At 39.4% G+C, this 21,070-nt stretch overlaps 1 protein-coding gene across 1 annotated transcript; it reads left to right on the top strand.

Annotated features, from left to right (window-relative positions):
* Window positions 1-6,260: 6,260 nt before the first annotated feature.
* On the top strand, window positions 6,261-20,206 carry txndc12 (thioredoxin domain containing 12 (endoplasmic reticulum)). Its single transcript, XM_060830456.1, has 7 exons — window positions 6,261-6,397; window positions 6,857-6,917; window positions 12,389-12,441; window positions 12,592-12,665; window positions 13,697-13,766; window positions 15,007-15,090; window positions 17,492-20,206. Exons 1-7 carry the CDS (start codon window positions 6,310-6,312, stop codon window positions 17,569-17,571), a joined length of 510 nt encoding a protein of 169 aa, XP_060686439.1. The 5' UTR covers window positions 6,261-6,309; the 3' UTR covers window positions 17,572-20,206.
* Window positions 20,207-21,070: the final 864 nt, after the last annotated feature.

Below are 21,070 nucleotides of genomic sequence, written 5' to 3'. Positions count from 1 at the left end.
CTCCCACAGCTACCTGGACTACACCTCCTCCCACCCTGCCCCCTGTAAAAACGCCATCCCATATTCCCAATTCCTTCGTCTCCGCCGCATCTGCTCCCAGGAGGACCAATTCCAACACCGCACAACCCAGATGGCCTCCTTCTTCAAGGACCGCAGATTCCCCCCAGACGTGATCGACGATGCCCTCCACCGCATCTCCTCCACTTCCCGCTCCTCCGCCCTTGAGCCCCGCTCCTCCAACCGCCACCAAGACAGAACCCCACTGGTTCTCACCTACCACCCCACCAACCTGCGCATACAACGTATTATCCGCCGCCATTTCCGCCACCTCCAAACGGACCCCACCACCAAGGATATATTTCCCTCCCCTCCCCTATCAGCGTTCCGCAAGGACCACTCCCTTCGTGACTCCCTTGTCAGATCCACACCCCCCACCAACCCAACCTCCACCCCCGGCACCTTCCCCTGCAACCGCAGGAAATGTAAAACTTGCGCCCACACCTCCACACTCACTTCCCTCCAAGGCCCCAAGGGATCCTTCCATATCCGCCACAAGTTCACCTGTACCTCCACACACATCATCTATTGCATCCGCTGCACCCGATGTGGCCTCCTCTATATTGGTGAGACAGGCCGCTTACTTGCGGAACGCTTCAGAGAACACCTCTGGGCCGCCCGAACCAATCAACCCAATCACCCCGTGGCTCAACACTTTAACTCCCTCTCCCACTCCACCGAGGACATGCAGGTCCTTGGACTCCTCCACCGGCAGAACACAACTACACGACGGCTGGAGGAGGAGCGCCTCATCTTCCGCCTGGGAACCCTCCAACCACAAGGTATGAATTCAGATTTCTCCAGCTTCCTCATTTCCCCTCCCCCCACCTTGTCTCAGTCGGTTCCCTCAACTCAGCACCGCCCTCCTAACCTGCAATCCTCTTCCTGACCTCTCCGCCCCCACCCCACTCCGGCCTATCACCCTCACCTTGACCTCCTTCCACCTATCCCACCTCCATCGCCCCTCCCCCTAGTCCCTCCTCCCTACCTTTTATCTCAGCCTGCTTGGCTCTCTCTCTCTTATTCCTGATGAAGGGCTTATGCTCGAAACGTCGAATTCTCTATTCCTGAGATGCTGCCTAACCTGCTGTGCTTTGACCAGCAACACATTTGCAGCAATAAACATGTTCTCAGTTTCACATTCACCAGAACATCTTCAAAACGCTGATATTGATTTTCCACCTGCAAGCTTGGTTAGATCAGCATCCCAAATTTGCTCCCCATTCGATAAACCATTTTTGTTTTCATTGACTTTCTGCAGAATTGAGTCAAAAATCTACCCTGTACCCTTTAACTATAACTTATGTTGCACCTTTTAGATGTGCATCAACAAACAGCCTGAGTTAAAGGTTTGCCTGATGAAGAAAGATTGAATAAGCTCGGAGTTTTCTCTCTGGAGGGAAGGAGGAAGAGAGGAGACCTTATCGAGGTGTACAAAATAATGTTAGGAATAGATAGAGTCAATAGCCAGAGACCTTTCCCCAGGGCAGGATTGACTGGTATGAGAATTCATAGTTTGAAGATATTAGGAGGAAGGAATAAAAGAGACATTAGAGGTAGGGTCCTTTATGCAGAGAGTTGCGAATGCATGGAATGCGTTGCCAGCTGTGGTGGTGGAAGCAGAGTCACTGGGAACATTTAAGCGACTGCTGGACATGCACATGGATAGCAGTGAGTTGAGGGGCGCGTGGTTAAGTTACTATATTTTACATTAAGATTAAATCTTGGCACAACATCGTGAGCCAAAGGGCCTGTTCTGTGCTGTACTTTTCTATGTTCTATGTTTACAATAGGTATTTGATAATAAGTTAGTATCATTCTTATCTTGGATCTCCGTGAGAATGAATACTATCATATAAACATATGAATTAGGAGTAGGACACCTGCCCATCTCAGCTTGCTCTGCCATTCAATAAACTTGAGGCTGATCTGATTCTGTTCTCATATTTGATCACTATCACCACAACACTTTAAATGGCAATTAAATCATACTCATTTACTTCAGTTTGTGCCTTCAAATTGTCAACTTTGTTGTGAATGCTGCATGCATTCAGACACAATGCCTTTAATTCTGCCTTTTTAATTTCATACTACTTTCTGAATTCATTTGATAGGAACAAATTTGGAACAATGTAGGCTATTCAGCACCTTGAGCCTGCTCCACCTTCAATAAGATCATGGCTATTTTGAATGTAACTACAAATTGCTTACCCACCTACCTCAATTACCTTTAAGTGATGGTTACATTCTCACTTGTTGGAAATATTTGTTGCCTAGGCACAAATATTACTTGCCACTTATTAGCCCAAGCCTGGATGGTGTTGGATCTTGCTGTATATGGATGTAAATTGCTTCGGCATCTGAGGACTCATGAACGGTGCCAAACATTATGCAATTATCAGTAAATATCTCCACAGCTGACTTTATGTTGGAAGGAAGTTCATAATAAAGCAGCTGAAATGGTTCGGCACACGACACTACCCCGACGAACACCTGCAGAGACGCACTGTGGCTAAGATTATTGACATCCAACAACCGTATTCATCTTCCTTTAAGCTATGTTGACTTTAATCAGTGGAGAGTTATCCCCCAATTCCCAGTGATTCCAGTTTTGCTAAGGCTCCTTGATGCCATAATTGTTAAAATATTACCCTGATGTTAGGGATGGCATGGTGGCCCAGTGGTTAGCACTGCTGCCTCACAGCATGAGGGACCCAAGTTCAATTCCAGCATTGAGTGTCAGTCTAGGTGGAGTTTGCACATGATCCCAGTGTCTGCGTGGGCTTCCTCCAGGTTCTCCGGTTTCCTCCTACAGTCCAAAGATGTGCAGGTGAATTGGCCATGCTAAATTGACAATAGTGACCAGGCATGTGTTGGTTAGCTAGTTTAGCCATGGGACATGTAGGGTTACAGGGAAAGGGTAGGGGGTTGAGTCTGAGTGGGATGCTCTTTGGAGAGTTGATGTGGACTTGTCAGGCTGAATTGCCTGTTTTCATACTGAAGGGATTCTATCATCCTCACCTCACCTCTGGAGTTCAGCGTGCTTGGATGAGGTCAGAAGTTGAGTGATCCTGTTAGAAGCCAGACTGAGTATCAATAAATAGGTTATTCCTTTGAGAGTGCCACTTGGTAGCACTATCAAAGATCCCTTCCTTTACTTTGCTGATGATTGAGAGTAGTTTAATATGAAGCTAATTGTGTGCTTGGATTTGTCCTGGTTCATGGACAGGACATGTCTAAGCAGTTTTCCATCTTGTTAAGTAAATGCCAGCACTGTGGCTGTACTTGAACTGCTTTGCTAGGGGCATGGCTAGTTCTGCAACACAAGTCTTCAATACTATTATGGAATGTTATCAGGGTCTATAGCCTTTTCAATACCAGCACCTTCAGTCATTCCTTGACATCATGTGGATGAATCAAATTGGTTGAAGATGGGGACCATGGGTGGAGGCCAAAATAGATCACACACTTGCCACTTCTGGCAGAAGATGGATTCAAATGCTTCAACCTTGTCTTTTGCATTGATCTGCAAGGCACCTTCATTGTCGAGGATGGTGAGATTTGTGAAGCCTTCATCTTCTATTAATTGTTTAATTATCCACCAGCTGCTGGTGGATGTGGTAGGACCACAAATCTTAGAGAGGCTGATAGCCAAGTTCAGTACCCATGAAAATGGCCTCAACCAGGACCTCGGGTTCATGCCACACTACAGGTGACCCCACTGCATTATACACTTTCACACACATACACACTAGCTCTTACATACTCACACACACTCATGCAGACCCTCTCTCATACACACACACACCTACAACCCCACACTCACATCCACGCGCACACCCTCTCACAGGTTTATACTCCATCACACTCACACTCTACCAAACACACATTCATGCAAACACACAGTCTCTCACTCACACGTACACACTCACATACACACATTCACACTCTTTTTCTCATACATACATACATACACACACACACAAGTCTATGGGGTGAATATGCATTTGCAGAATTGTATTTGCTGATACATTCTATTTTGCTCAGAAAATACACAATCTGCAGGCAGTCATCCCATGTAACATTTTATTAAATCCTACTTTGGAAATAGAACCATCTGACCCAGGATTGGCATACAGACAGACTCTAACACACACCTTTGATACATTATCTGAACTGCGATGTCACTTTTTCTTATAAAAACACGTTATCTCAAGAATGTAACTTAAAAGAAATTCTGGGATTTACATGTTAGTGAACAGAAACCTGCAACCCCTTCTAAAAGATGAAAGACTTAACAGCAATCTAGGTCTGTTCAATATATAGTTTCAGTTGCATGACATTATAATCTTTTGCTATAAAGTCTGGGTCTTATGATCCTGCTCCACAGCTACCTGATAAAAGAGCACCAGTCTGAAAGTTAGCACTTTCAAATAAACCTGTTGGTCTATAACCTGATGTTGTATGATTTTTAACTTCTATGACATTGTCACTCTCAATGTTTCCTTCCAAGTGGTAAATGGTTTTCAGTATAAAGGAGTATTCATTCATTAGCAGAGGGATGTTGGAGAAGGAATGGGGTTAGTTGGTGGTAATCAGAAGGCTGTTTCTTTGCCCATGTTTGGTCTAATGTCAAGAGACTTCATGGGGTCCTGAGTCTTCATGAGGTCCTGAGTCAATGTTGAGGATTGGGAGGGTAGCCCTTTCCATTGTTTTCGCTTCTGTTGAATCTGTCCTCAGTGGACAGGATATATCCAAGGATGAGGATCAAGGCATCTGGAATATTGTCCATAAGTACTTTATGAAGATGCTGCTTCAGTATTAGATTAGATTACTTACAGTGTGGAAACAAGCCCTTCGGCCCAACAAGTCCACACCGACCCGCCGAAACGCAACCCACCCATATCCCTACATTTACCCCTTCCACCTAACACTACGGGCAATTTAGCATGGCCAATTCACCTGACCTGCACATCTTTGTGACTGTGGGAGGAAACCCACGGGGAGAATGTGCAAACTCCACACAGTCAGTCGCCTGAGGCAGGACTTGAACCCGGGTCTCTGGCGCTGTGAGGCAGCAGTGCTAACTGCTTTGCCACCATGCTGCCCATGGGGCAGCACTCCCAGTTTTGGCATGCTCATCCCTGAACCTTAATAAAGAGGATTTTGCACAGTCAACAAGGTTGGTTTTTATGTTGTCATATCCATGCCTAAGTAGTTGCTGGGTAGCCCATCCAGTCCCATGCTTTTGTTTAGTCTTAGATGTAGGAAGCACAACAGGTTGTGGAGGGGCCCTTGAACCCACAATCTTCTGACTTGGAGGCAGGAAAGCTACCAGCTGAACACAGTGAGCCATGGTCTCTGGATCATCTTGATATTAATTGCTCCACCATTAGTGGCTGTGTCTTCAATTGACGAGGCTTAAAGTCCTAGAATTTCCTCCCTTAATTTCTCTGCATTTTCACCATCTCTTTCTCTTAAGATTTAAAATACATCTTTACTTTTTGACCATCCAATATTACCTTACATGGCTTTGTGTTACACTTCACTGTTCTCCAAGAAAGCATTGAAAATATGTGTAGGCTATTCAGCCCATCAAGCCTGCTCCACCATTCAATATGATAACCCAATACCCTCCTCCTGTGTTCTTCCCAAATCCTTTGATACCTTTAGCCCTAAGTATGTCTAAACCAATATATCTGCTGTAAGGTGCCTTTTATGTTAAAGTGACTATATAAAAACGAATTGCTGATTTTAATATGCAGCTTGATATTAACATAACCGAGATGTGTGCATATCAAGTATGCCTCTCATGAACAAAGCTTTGCAAAATACTTATTAACTAATTCCTGTTCATTGTACTTTTATAATTTAAGGTATTACCATTTGGATGATGTGTTGAACTGAAGGCTTGTCTATCCGTAAAAGACCCTCTGGCACTATTTAAAACAAATAACAGGCGATTTGTCCTGCCGTATTGGACCGTAATTACAGTACCCATTTGAAAAAAAAGTTGCGCAATTGCTCTTCTAAAACTGTTTATAATTTTTTAAAGTCCTATAAAATTTCCCTAATTTAAAAATACTATATATAAAATTGGGCAATCCTTCTCAATTACAGCAAATGATCAGCATAAAAATCTGGGAAGTGTTTAATATTACAGTCCAGAAAGGGTTACATGGCATTCTGATGCGTCACTTCCTCTGTGTTTCTGGCTTCTTTGAGTTGCAAGTGAGAGGGTCAGATCTGATCATGAAGCGGCAAATATTCTTGTATCTCATCGTCTTTTGCATTCTTCTGATTTGCTCCCAAACATATGGGAGTGAAAGTCTGGGAAGAGGTGGGTTTATTTATATTTGTTTTATTTAAATTGTGGCTTTGATCTCGTTTACCTGAAAACTGTGGAAACTCAAAAAATCGTGTGGCTATGGTTAATTCATTTCCTCATTCTTTCTTGCATTCGACCAGTCATTCTGGTCTATAATGCTTCTATTTTCTTGTAGTTGATCGGAAATAGAGAAGACCTAATATATATCAGGTCCAGTGTATCTATAAAGAGCAAATAGTTTACTTAATCTCCATTTTGTCTTCCAGTGTCCCACACCCTAAAGAATTGCCAATGAGAAACACAATCTTTACGCGAACCAGTAGTGTGTATTATGAGCACCAATCAAGTTTAAATGATTCGATTCCATCTAATTGAGAAATTAAAATAACATGCATAAGGTTTTGGGTCCTGAAGTTTGCTTCTAACAGCTTGTCAGAGATGACAATTCATAAGAATGGCCACCTTTTTCAGGCTTTGGAGATCACATTCATTGGAGAACACTGGATGATGGAAAAAAAGAAGCAGAAGCCAGGTATGCAAAGTTAAGTGTAAGCTTCCTGTTCAGGTTGGGAATTGGAATTTGTGATTTTAAACTTTGTTTAGTTAGTTGGCAATTGATCTTCCTCCTGGAATATCATAGAACATAATTTGACAGTATGTCTTAATGTAATTTTATAAAAATGTAATTCTGAAATAAAACATAGTCAGATGTAATTTATCTGTCAGAACACTATCTTTAAATTTGGCAATGAGTCAAACATATCGAACATGTAGATGTATGAGTTTAGTAATGTAGTCTAGTTTTGGTAAGAGTTGCCAACAGTAGGACTGGTTATTTTATGTCAAAGCATTATTTCCTGCAGTTTTAAATAGCTCTTTTATGCAGGTATGTTGCCACAAGGTGTCAGTATTTACCTTTCCAAAAGGAAACATTTTGTACTCATACAGCAACAGTTGCAATAGGCAAATTTATTCTAAAAACTGTGAAAGTCTGTTGACATTTACTACCATTCATGCACAAATCAGACAGCAACCTCAGGCAAGTGCAGATATGGAGTTAAATACAGAAATTCAGATGTAGCTGTCCATGGTGCACTGTGCCATATGCAAATATATTGAGTTTAAATGAAGTTGCTCTATTTGTGCATTTTAGTCTCAGTACTATCATCAACAGCTTGATGAGCTTTAAATACTGCCAAATATTCTGACACTGACATTTAACATTTAGAAGTTTACAATATCAGCCTCTGAGCTTTTGCGTTTGAGGTTTAGTTTTTAAACTCTTTTATTTTTCTAATTTCTCTCCCTTTCCTCCCCCTCTGTTCAGTTTGAGCTAATAGACAATATGCAGAAAACAATGTTTATCAACTCTAAAACAGTAATTGTTTATACAGACAAAGAAAAGTTTGGAAATTAGCAGTGCCTGTATTAAAAAGTAATGTAATGGTCATTGTGGAAGTTTAATCTTTTATCTTGTTTGGACAAATTAAATTTACAGTAAAAGTGATGATGAATCCATAGAATATGTTCAAAAATTAGACCAGTGTATCAAGGAATTAGCTATGGAATGGGGAATTTAAAGCTATTATTGTGCTTTATTAAACCGATTTATTTAATTATCTTTTTGTAAAGGAACTTGTCAAGATGATTCAATTTCTTTTGTGTTCAAGAATTTGACTGATTTAGAACTAGAAGTTTTGATCTCAACAAAGCATAATACATAGATATGATCGGTGACCTTGCAGTATAGGCGAGGTTTAGATCACTTACAGTGTGGAAACAAGCCCTTCGGCCCAACAAATCCACACCGACCCGCCGAAGCGCAACCCACCCATACCCCTACATTTACCCCTTCACCTAACACTACGGGCAATTTAGCACGGCCAATTCACCTGACCTGCACATCTTTGGACTGTGGGAAGAAACTGGAGCACCCGGAGGAAACCCACGCAGACACGGGTAGAATGTGCAAAATCCACACAGTCAGTCACCTGAGTCAGGAATTGAACCCGGGTCTCTAGCGCTGTGAGGCAGCAGTGCTAACTGCTGTGCCACCGTGCCGCCCACTATTGTTTGTTAATCTAGAGATCCAAGTAATGTTCTGGGGACTCTGGTTCGCAAATGGTGGAATTTGAATTCAATAAAAATCTGGAATTAAGAGTCTAATGATGACCATAATTCTACTATGATATTGTCAGAAAAATCCATCTTGATCACCATTGTTGTTCAAGAAATATACCATCTTCATCTGGTCTGGCTTATATGCGAGTCCAGACCCACAGTAATGTGGTTGACTCTCAACTGCCCTCTGAGCAATTAGGGATGGGCAATAAATGCTGCCATGGTCAGTGATGCCCTTATCCCATGAATGAATTTTAAAAATAGATTAGGAAACTAAATTAGAAGATATCATAGAAAAATAGCACACTTTTTAAATTAATTAATTTATAATTATACCTGCATTTATATATCACATTCATACATGTGGTAAGATATTTCATAATGGCTAAGAAGAGTGATGTCAAATTTAACAAAACCTTTTTGATAACCAACCATCATTCAAGTTATCCAGCTAGTGGTAGGTTTAAGGAGAGCTGAAAGAAGGAAAGATGAATGGAGAAACAGGTCAGAACTTGGGGGCCCTATTCAGCTGAAGCCTTGCCAGCCAATGGCGGAGCAACGTGAATCTGGAATACCCAAGAGGAGCATAGAGATCTTAAAGGCTTGTAGGGATGAAGAAGATTAGAAACAGGTAGGGAGTACTGCATAGAGGAATTGGAAATAAGGATGAGGATTTAAACTTAGTGCCTTGCAGACTGGAAGCCAATATATTGATTGATGGAACAAATAGCAACTCATCACACTGTAAATCTTAATTAAGAAATTATTATAATTTAATTCTAACAGTTGTCAGAATTACAGAAAGAGATAGAGAAACTAATCCATACCTACAATTAGTAGCAGAGTTCCCATAGTCATGCAGCATTGGTTCAGCAAATGTAGTTTTCAATTCCTATGAACAAAGGAGTGAAGATTGAGTTGGCGTCAAAGAACTCTTTAAAAGCTTTGCTGCTATGGTGCACACAGTTGCTAGCTGTGTATCAAGTTACTAAGAATATGTCTAGAAATTTTCCATAAATATCAGGGATCATAACATCCCTATTACAATAATCTTGACTATAATTGGAACATTTTGCAGGAACTAATGAGTAAAATTTATTTTTCTTTCTTATCCGTTTTATCCTCTCTCCTTTTCTTTCTTTACCTGAAAATCTTAATTCTTTGGTGGATTACAGTTCTTGCTTGTGCTCTGCAAACCAGTTCCAAAAAGTTTAAGCTACAATTATGAATGGCTGTGGACTGTTTGTCTGTATAAAAAGATAACTGAGCAGTTTTTTGCAAACCATTGACAGAGTCTGTGGGTCATCCATGCAAATGGTAGTGTTCCAGAGAGGGGAATTCAGCTGGTATATTTGAGTGGACAGATAGACTGAACAGGCTAGAGTTTAAATCCGTAACTTACCTGGTTTGGCTGGTTCAGCTGCTAGTTGCCAACGGAACGTAAGAATCTCTGTTTTAACATTCTGTGGCACCACAATTGCAGCCTTACTGTAATGCATTGCCCTACATGTCTTTTTGTTGTAGCTTTATATTTTTGTTTGGGAGCAGGAGAAAATAAATAAAAGAGCATTATTTTCAAGTTGACTTTTTGACCTATATAGGTGAAATGGAGGACTGGAGATTAGAGTTGAGAGCGTGTTGCTGGAAAAGCACAGCAGGTCAGGCTGCATTGAAGGAGACAGAGAATCGACATTTCGGGCAAAAGCCCTTCTTCAGGAATGACATGACTGCCTTTCTAAATTACTTATATAATTTATGTGGATGTCACTGGCTGGGCCAGCATTTATTACCCTTTCCTCATTGCCCTTGAAGTATGTGGTAAGCTGTGTTTTAACTGCTGCAGTCTAATTGGTGTAGGTACACCCACAATACAGTTAGTTCTGCTATAATGCCCATTTGTTCAATGCAAATTGGCTATAATGCAATTCAGGCCCTATTAGTTTCAATGGTGTGGCTAATGCGTGATTTTCATAACATGATATCGCATGAAAACTAAGGTATTAAATTCTATCAGAGCTGACTGTACGTTGGAGATGGAGTTCCAGGATTTTGACCCAGAATTATTGACGAAACAACGATATACTTCCAAATCTGGATAATGAGCAGCTTGGAGGGGAACTTTCACCACATGGTGGTGTTCCCATATATCTACTGCCACTGATGTTCGAGGTGGTGAATATAGGTTTGGAAGATGCTGTCAAAGGAACCTTGGTAAATTTCTACAATTCAAGTTGTAATTGGGGCAACTTGCTGCTACTGAACGCTGGTGATGGAGGGAATGGATGCTTGTGGATGTAGTGCTAATCAAGTGAACTGCATATTCCTGAATGATGTCAAGCTTCTTGTGTTGTTGGAGCTGCACTCATCCAGGCAGATGGGGAGTATTCCATCACACTTTTTTGACTTGTAACTTGCAGATGGTGGACAGGCTTTGGGGAGTCACAAGGTGAGTTCCTTGCTACAAGATTCTTAGCCTCTGACCTTGTAGCCACAGTGTTTATATGTCTAGTCTTGCTCAATTTCAGGTGAATAGTAATCATTGGATGTTAATAATGGGAGGAATCAATGGTGGTGTTGCCATTGAATGTGAAAGGTAGATAGTTAGATTCTCTTGTTTGAGATGGTCATTGCCTGACACTTGTGGTATGAATATTAATGCCATTTTCAGTGCAAGCCTGAATATTGTCCAGATCTTGCTGCATTTGGGCATAGACTAGCACTTCCATTTGAAAGCAATGTGTTGAACATTGTGCAATCATTAATGAACATTTCTCTCCTTATGATGGAGGGAAGGTCATTGATGAAGCAGCTGAATACGGTTGGGCTAAGGACACTACTCTGAGGTAACTGACTCCAACCACCACAACTAATTTCCTTATACCAGGTGTGACTCCAACCAGTATAGGAATATCCCCTCCAAAACCCATTGACTCAACTTTTGTAAGAATTCCTTGAACTAGACTCCATCAAATGTGGCTTTGATATCCAGGATAGGCACATTCACCTCACCTCTGGAATTTTGTTCTTTTGTCCTTTTTGAACCAAGGCTTTAATGAGGTCAGGATCTAAGTGGCCCTGGTGGAACCCAAACGGAGTGTCAGTGAACAGATTATTGCTAAGCAAGTACTACTTGACAGCGCTGTAGATGACCCCTTCCATCACTTTATTAATAATGGAGAGTAGATTGATGTCGCAATATTTGGCTGTGTTGGATTTGCCCTGCTTTTTGTGTACAGGACGTACTTGTACAATTTTGCACATATAAATAAAACTGCATGCCACATATCAACTCACTTGTGATACAGTCTGTGTGGCATGAATAGCTGTGAGATATCCAGCCTTTTCTCATCATCTAATGTATTTCCTATAATGTATTTCTTATCACTGGTCTGGCATCTGGTATTTTGATAATTAATGTACTAGCCATGAGGTCCTTCAATTAATTCAACTAGTAAAGGTAGTGTATAACTGAATCCTACAAAAAAATGATAGAAGGTTCACTTTCTGAACTTTGATGAGCTACTTGACTTTTAACTGAGTTTACAGTTGACCTTGGTGCTGTAGATTGGGAGGGAAGACTTAACCATGTTCCCGATACTGATCCTTATTCAGTGACAATTCAAAGAAGGTTTGTGTCTTTTTCTCTGTATCTGACTGGCCATTGAGCAGACAGAATAGTTTGCCAGTGGCTTTGTGTCCAGATTAATACCTAATAAATAGCATCTTGTAGTAACAATATCTACTGTCTATCTGTGAATAAAACAACAGTGGTTGCAAATTTGATTTCAGCTTGATATTCATGTGAGAAAGTAGCCATTCGGCTGATTAGTCACAAAATATTTATTCAACAAAACATTTAAAAGACTATTGTTTCATTTTTAGTGGCTTACCATTGATGTTGATTATACACAAAAGCTGGTGTGGTGCATGTAAAGGTAGGTTCTGATGTTTAGAATCTGATTAAGATTTAAACTTTTATTTACTTCTTCGAGAATAAGCCAAATAAATGGACAAATATTTTGGATGCTGTTAAATTCCTTGCAATTGTTGATGGTTGGAATTTCTTTTCATTTCTTTTCTAATAGCGCTGAAACCAAAGTTTGCTGATTCTAAGGAAATCTCAGAAATGGCTCATAACTTTGTCATGGTGAATATAGAGGTAAGAATATTTATCGCTTATTCAAGTGTAAAAGATGGACTGGTAAACATTATCCAATCCTACAAAACAGCCTGATTAATGCCATGATACCTGAAGCATCCAAATTAGATATCCACTATCAAGCAGCTGCTATTTAACAACCAGGGAGAGAGTTTTCAAAAAAAAATCTGAAAAATACCTATTTAGAAAATGCCATATGTGAAAAAAGATAGAGGGAATTCTTTTTGGGGTGGCATGGTGCCTCAGTGGTTAGCATTGCTGCCTCATAGTTCAGCGACCTGGGTTCAATTCCAACCTTGGGCAACTATGTAGAGTTTGCACATTGTCCCTGAACATCCATGGGTTTCCTTTGGATGCTCTGGCCTCTTCCCGCACTCCAGAGATGTGGAAAATGCAGTCTTACAAGGATAGGGTAGGGAATTGGTGGGTTGCTCTTCGGATGGTTGGTGTGGACTTGATGGGCCAAACGGCCTGCTTCCACACTATACGGATTCTATGATTCTCTGACCTTGAGCAATCAAAACTGGTTGAGGAAATGTTTATACCACTTGTTAGTTGCACATTTTTTTTAATCAAGTGTGATATCAAGTCAGAAATTAACCAGCTCTTTTTTTTCTTTGAGAGTATGTAAGGAAAAGGCATTCACTCCATATGCCTACAACTTGTTCCATAGGTGAGCTAAAGACTGCCTCATATATAGCCCATGCATACCTACATGTCTGTCACCTGTTGTACTCTCCTATATATCAATGGAACATAATCTAGGCCTTTTACAATTATTTCTCACACCAGTTTCAGCATCCCTAAAGCCAATAGAGCCAGTCTTTAGGCCTGAGTTGTAAAGATAATTTGAGAAGGGAATTGTTTTTGTAACACTCCTCTAGAACTTTATAGATCACTTGCCTTGTAAGAGGATCAAACTTAATGCAGTGTTCTTCTAAATCTGTTTTCACAATATTGTATGAGGTTAAAATAACGTTATTTAATATTAAAAAGTGAAAAAAAGAGAATGTTCTTTTCTGCTTTTATAGGATGAGGAGGAGCCAAGTGATTCAGTCTTTAGGCCAGATGGAGACTACATACCTAGGATCCTATTCTTGGGTAAGAAAAAAGTATCATTTAAGGACTCAGCTTGGCAGATCTCCAGCATCTGCAGTCCTTACTTTCTCCTACCTCTCTGCAGTAGCACAGTTGAAGTGAGGAATTCTGAGGTGGAGACGGGGGTTTGTCAAGATTTGTGTGTACTCCTTGCAGTTCTAAACTTTTACAATTTATAATACTGTGTGGAATTATGTGTCAGTTTTAGGCCGACAATTACTACTTGCAAATGTAGAAAATAAAACTTATTGTTAACCAACTTTCTTGACTTAATTACTGCACTACTGAATTTTGTGATGTTGGGTGGACTTAATTGTTAAATTTAAAAGAGATGATAACAGTGTTGACTAGTACTTGAGTCTAAAGTTCAGCCTTTTCAATGCAAATTTTTTTGCATGTTTTTCCAGTTAATTTTATAGCGTTTTTTGTGTCATTATGGCATAAAAGAAGGTCATTTGGACCGTCACGTACATATGGTTTTTTGGAAAATAAGTCACATCAGCCCCTTTCCCCAGTTCAATTCTGGCAGCTCTGTAAGTTTACATGTCTCAAGTGTCTATCCAATTTCCTTTTGAAATTATTGTCATGTTTACTTCCAATGTCTTCATGAGCAGTGCATTCCAACTTCTCTCTGAAATCTTGTAGACTTATAATTTCTATGCACGTGTACAAGGAAGATTCATTTGGGTGCCTCTATCATGACTAATATTTTTCTTACTTATTATGGAAATATGAGAATCTTTATCGAAGCAATAACTTATTGCCTACTCATGATTGCCATTGAAAGATTGGGGATGAGTCTTTGTTTTTAATTATTGATTCTCCGTGTGATGAAGATAATCCTATTATGCTGCCAGTGGAGCTTTAGGAGTTTGAGCAAAACAGATATTTGGAAATTTATGATTAATGTCTCCAAAGTAAACATAAATCAACTCCTTTTTAAAAATGAGAAGTCATGAATAAAATTTACCAAATTATATTCGGCTTTGTTTCCATAATATCAGATAGTCATTGGAACTAATTATTAAACAGATAAGATATTTTTATATGGCATTCGTTTATTAATATAAATGGGATAAATAATTACAGGCAAGTGGGACAGATGAAATATTCCTTTCTTTTAAAGAGTAAAAGTTATAGTAATCAAATTCTAGCAGGTAACTTTAGTTATTGGCCTGTTGATAATTAACTAATGCTAAATTTTGTCTCTTTTAATTTTGTGTTATTATTGGTTACATTGTAGATCCCAGTGGTGAAGTTCATCCAGAGATCATTAATCAAAATGGAAATCCCAAATACAAATATTTCTACAGTTCTGCTGACCAAGGTGAGTACGTAGCTAAAGTTCAGTTGTATATTCACAGAAACATTTTCTTTCTTCCTTTATGCTCATCCCTTGATTTTTGGTGATTGTTTAATTAATTGGTCATGCATTCAACCTGGGACAGTGGTCAAGGAAATTTGCAAACTTCTCCTAGCTTGCTACTTGTGCTGGCTTTGTTTGGGAAGGCAGAAGTGATTCTAGGGAAAGATTTGATGTCTTAATTGTTGAGTGCTAAACTTTGTGACTAAACCTTTTGTTTGTTTATTTATCTTTTTCTTTATTTATGCATTCACAGAATGTGAGTGTCACTGGCTAGGCCTGCATTTATTGCCCAGTCAATGCATTTCTGTGGTTCTGGAGTTACGTGCTGGCCAGACCAGGAAAAGATGACAGTTTCCTTCTCTTAAGGAAATGCATGAACCAGATGGGTTTTTCTGACAATCAACAGTGGATTTACAGTCCTCATTAGAATCTTAATTCCAGAATTTTATTGAATTCAGATTCCATCATCTGCCAAGGCAGAATTCAAATACAGGTGCCCAAAACATACCTGTGTCTCTGGATTAACAGTCCAGTGAAAATACCACCAGTCCATAACCTGCCCTATTTATTAATAATGTATATGTTTACTGTTTTTTTTTTGGAAGGTATGTCATTGCTTTTTTTCTTGAGGAATAGGGTAATATATGGCCACTTTGAACATTCTCTTTCTTTTAATTCAAATATGTAATTTTACATCTGTACATATACAGAATAAAATTCAGCAATCTGTACACCTACAATCAACAATGTAGCACTACTACGTTTGTGGTGAAGATAGGTGGAACTCATAATAAAATAAATATTTGGTGGCAACTGAAATAGTTGAGATTTTCATTAGATCATGAATTTTCTGGTCCTAATGAAAACAGATTAACTCTGTCATCGTACCATGAGCCATCTAGGACTTTTTGCTGTCCTCTATGCTATTGCATGATTGATTTACAAGATGTTTAATATTTGGGACTGGCCAACAAAATTAGTCACTGCTTGAGGTTATCTTCTGGTTGGGTTCCAGATTGGTTCATGTTACCAAAAAATGAGTTGCTGAATAATAGTTGGGTACTTCCCATAGGAAGGAAGAGTAACATCAAGCAAGATATGTGCTCTAGCATATAAGTTATAGGATGGCTGTACAGGAGACTTGAAAGAGATGGTCACATGCTACTGATGGAATTATTCAAGATTGTTGGTTACTCCAGAGAATTTTGTCCTCCCCTGAGTTTGACGACCGTTTTGTTTTCAGAAGTTGGTTTACATATGATGAAATGTCAAAGGATCCACGTAAAACATCCCAGTGGTCTAGTTGACAAATGCACCACATGGATGTTGTTGATGCAGATGCAATTTACCTCTGCCGACTTCTGGGCAGTTGGGGATAGGCAACAAAGGCTGACTTAACCAACAACCCCAAAACCAATGAATCAGCTTTTTTAAAAATTGGCTTGATCATGATCAGTGGTAAGTTAATTGTTTCAACTAGGATGGGAGAAGAAGTTTAAAGCTGTGCAAATAAAATTATCCAGGAGTTCCACCTCTTGATTAGGGCTCACCTTCTAGAATGTGCATACATGTGAACAGCTGAAAATGGAGGGGAGAAAGAGGATGGCGTAGTCTTATTGTCACTGGATTTAAACAAAAAACTAGAGACCCAGGGTAATGTTCTGGGGACTCTGGTTCAAATCCCACTCTGGTAGTAGACAGAGTTTGAATTCAGTAAAAATCTGGAACTAAAAGTCTAATGTTCAGGCCAAAGATACTTATTAAAAACTCACCTGGTTCACTAGTGTCCTTCTGAGGAGGAAAATGCTGTCCCTACCAGGCTTGGCATACTTGTGCCTCCACACCACAGCAATGTTGTCGACTTTTAACTGTCCTCTGAATTGGCCCAGAGAACCAATAAGTTCAAGGGCAACAAATGATGAAACAGCAGTGTCCACATCCCATGAATAAATTAAAGGTACATTGCTGTGTGATGCTCTATGCAGTGAAATAGCTTGTTAACCCTCCCTTTGAAACGTTGCACTTTAAGATCATTCTTCCAGATGGATAAACCAAGAAGATGGAAAAGATGATGATAATTTAAATTAATTGTTTATAAACAATAAACAAATTAATCCTTCAAATTTAACTGCCCTTTAAAAGCCCTTGGAACTTCCAAAAGTCCATGTAGTTCTAAGAGCTGATGAACTGATAATTTTCATCAGGTTTGACTGGTAGCATGCATAAGATATTTTAGGATTTTCATATTTTTAAAAATAAATGTAACTTATTTGAGGACTTTTCAAAATAGACCAAAGTTGCCAATTTTTGTCTCTTTTGATCTGAGGTTAACTTATCATCTCTTCTCTGCTTTTATATGTAGTGGTGTTTGCCATGAAAGAAGCCCAAGAAAAGCTGACTGGTGATATAGCTACAAAGCATCGATATTCAGATGAATTTTAAATTGACTAAACATTAGCATCTTATATTTTTGATGAGACTGCTTTAGAGCCTTGTCTGAAGGCATTTGCTGATTCACTCTGTATTGTTTCACTGTTAAATTTTGTGTATTAACTAATTTTTTTTTAACTTCCTGAATAAATCCAGAAATATCATAAAGCACTGTCATCTTTGGGAAATCACATCTGCACTGTTATTGGATGGCTTACTAATGTTAAATAAATTGCATTATTTTAAAAGGCGTTAATTTCTGTCTCTGGTTCCCCTATTGGGCAACTATTTTTAGCCACTCAGGTACCCATTTATATTTCACATTTGTCTGTAAATTGTCACTCCAATCAGTCATGAAATGGATGCTCCATGTGGTTTGCAGAGTTAGGTGACATTCTGAATAATTTGTTAAGTGGAACAATTTTATTTGAGCAACACACAAATGATTGGTACTCAAAAATAATCAATGTGTAGTACAAAAAAAAATGCTTGATAGAATATTTGTTAGAGGGTATCATGTATTTGTTATGGATACCTGCTACCTTTCCTCCAGGCTAAATTGACCTCAACAGAGGTTATCAATTTGTTCCTCAACCAACCTATTTGGGGAATTTCACTTGAATAGCTTGAGAAAGGTCGGCGAACATTTCTCTCCCATTTCGTGAAAGTGACTTTTGTTCAAACTCACCATGTGAGAAATTGAACCTGCATGTCAGTTGATACTTAGATGGTGACTCTGACTTCTGCACCTTAATGGTTCATTTAAAAAATCATGTGCAAATGTGATTTTCAATTCAAACATCCATTCTTGTAGAGCCACAATGCTTGTAATTATGTTATTGTGTTTTTAATTTTAAAAACACTTAATATTCTGCTTTTTAAAGTCTTCCATCAGCCTTTTTTTTTAATGCACTAAAGGATTTGGCTGTACTGGTGTTGGACCCTTGGTTTTGGCAGCATAGGGGAATCCTTTGGTCTAACATCCCAGCAGAGAAGAAACTTGATGGATAACAATTGGGAGTGTGGTGTTGGAAAAGTACAGCAGGTCAGCAGCATCTGAGGAGCAGGAGAATCGACATTTTGGGCATAAGCCCTTCAGGAAGGGATGACAGACATGACAAGGGGAAGAAATGAGCATTGGTGAATTCTTGATGTGTGTCAGCAGTGAAGGAAAGGAAGACATGAGTCCAATAATACTGCTCGGACCTTAGTCTCCACTCTGAACAGCGATGGTTTCTAACTTTCCAACAACACTTTAACTAGGTCAATTCTTTTACTAAAATAAAGAATTTCAGATTCTAGTAATTTATGGAGTTGAGGGATTATGTTTTTAATATTTTCCTCACTTTATTTCTTTATATCTCTGAAATTTAAAATAATTATAAAATCCCTACAGTGTGGAAACTGGCGCAGTGGTTAGCACTGCTGCCTCACATCACCAAGATCCCAGGTTCAATTCCAGCCTTGGGCGACTGTCTGTGTGGAGTTTGCACGTTCTCCCTGTGTCTGCTTGGGTTTCTTCCGGGTGCTCCAGTTTCCTCCCACAGTCCAAAGATGTACAGGTCAGGTGAATTGGCCATGCTAAATTGCCCATTGTGTTGGGTGCATTAGTCAGAGGGAAATGGGTCTGGGTGGGTTACTCTTCGGAGGGTCGGTGAGGACGGGTTGGGCCAAAGGGCATGTTTCCACACTGTAAGCTATCTATCTATCTATCGAAGTCATTCAGCCCATTCTGACCCTCTATAAGAGCATGGCACCCAGACACATCCCATAGCCAATCCACCTAATCTGCACATCTTTGGACTGTGAGAGGAAACCACGCAGACATGGGGAAAATGGGTGACTGTCTGTGTGGAATTAGTACAAGTCTGGGATCGAACCCGGGTCCCTGGTGCTGTTAGGTACAGTGCTAACCACTGAGCCATGATTTTTCCATAGGAGTTGTGTTGATGTATTCTGGCAACGAGAAGAATTCCGAATATCAGTACCTGAATTTATCCAGTGGTGTGGGAATTCTGAATAGCTGTGAATTTCTATGAAAGTGACGAGCTGGGATTTTTGACAACAAATATTGATTCAAACCAGAAATATTTGTGATTATTTTCATGCTACTTTTGCATTTTATGTTTCTTCATGCAGCTCCAGCTGATAGTCTGAAAAAGTGTTTTCTGTTTCTTTAGCTAGAATGAGCTTATGTTTAATGGCTATTTATAAAGTAGAAAGTTTCAAAATTTCTAATAGAATTTTAGCTTTTCGGATTCTGTTGTGGGGTCTTATCCAAGAATGCCCACATGTAGCCTGTCAACAGAACCATGTTGTATCTGTATCTGAAGACTTTGGAGAAGAGCTACTATAATGAATTATAAACATGGAATTGAAGTGTAATCAAGGAATCAGTATAATTTCTGTATTTATAAGCTATTTAAAATTTTATGTATCTTTTGTATTGTTCTTGAGACAAATGAGATCAGATCAGACAGATCAAAGCTCTCTTGGCCTATGTGAAAGGTAATTCCTTAGCTTTTACTTTAGTGGTACTCTGTAATGCAGAAAACTAATTGGAATTCAACTAAATGTTTTCTCTATGTATTTTTGATACATCATGTGGAATGGAAAAAATATAAAATTAAAAAATTTGGGATAGTTATCTGATTGTTTTTTTTATCAATGCATACAGGTAGAATTCTATGAATCTACCCACTCTTTAGGATGGAGGTTTACACTTGTATCCAGTAGCCTCAGTACTCAACATGAAAGCTATGAATTGCAGTTAATATTGGAGCTTGCCAATATTAAGCTTTGAATTCAACACACTGTTGACAGTAATACAGGCCCAGATTATGTAATATTGGTTGTGTTAAGATTGACTGTTTAACAATGGAACTTGGAGAGAACAGAAAAGCTTTTTTTACGCTTGTTTGTCCTCACTTTGATTAGATTAGATTCCCTAGAGTGAGGAAACAAACCCTTCAGCCCAACAAGTCCACACCAATCCTCTGAAGAGCAACCCACCCAGACCCATTCCCCAACACTATGGATAATTTAGCATGGCCAGTTCACCTAACCTGCACATCTTTGGACTGTGGGAGGAACCGGAGCACCTGCCGGAAACCAGCACAGACACTGGGAGAATGTGCAAACTCCAAATAAACAGTTGTCCAAGGCGGGAATTGAGCCTCAGTCTCTGGTGCTAACCACAGAGCCACCGCATCTATCCATCCAGTCAGTTGTGGAAAAAAAGCACTAACGTTTAGTGACCCACATACTCCGAATTGCACAGCACTAAAACATTTTGAGAACAATTGACGGAAATATTAAGAGTTTTAATTGCAGAAACACTTTTTTTTGTACAAGTGACTAAACAGCTATACAAAGCCATTGTACATTAAACAATTTCCCAACTTGTAAATATTAGGAAAACAGTGTGCACTAAATGATTTTCTAATTTAAAGCTTTAGAAAGGTTAGCTGATTTTCAATTTGAATGTTATTCCATGTTTTTTTCCCACTAA

The sequence above is a fragment of the Hemiscyllium ocellatum genome, chromosome 9 (genome assembly GCF_020745735.1).
Source record: "Hemiscyllium ocellatum isolate sHemOce1 chromosome 9, sHemOce1.pat.X.cur, whole genome shotgun sequence".
Taxonomy (NCBI): Eukaryota; Metazoa; Chordata; class Chondrichthyes; order Orectolobiformes; family Hemiscylliidae; genus Hemiscyllium; species Hemiscyllium ocellatum.
This window is presented reverse-complemented; position numbering and strand designations above follow the sequence as displayed.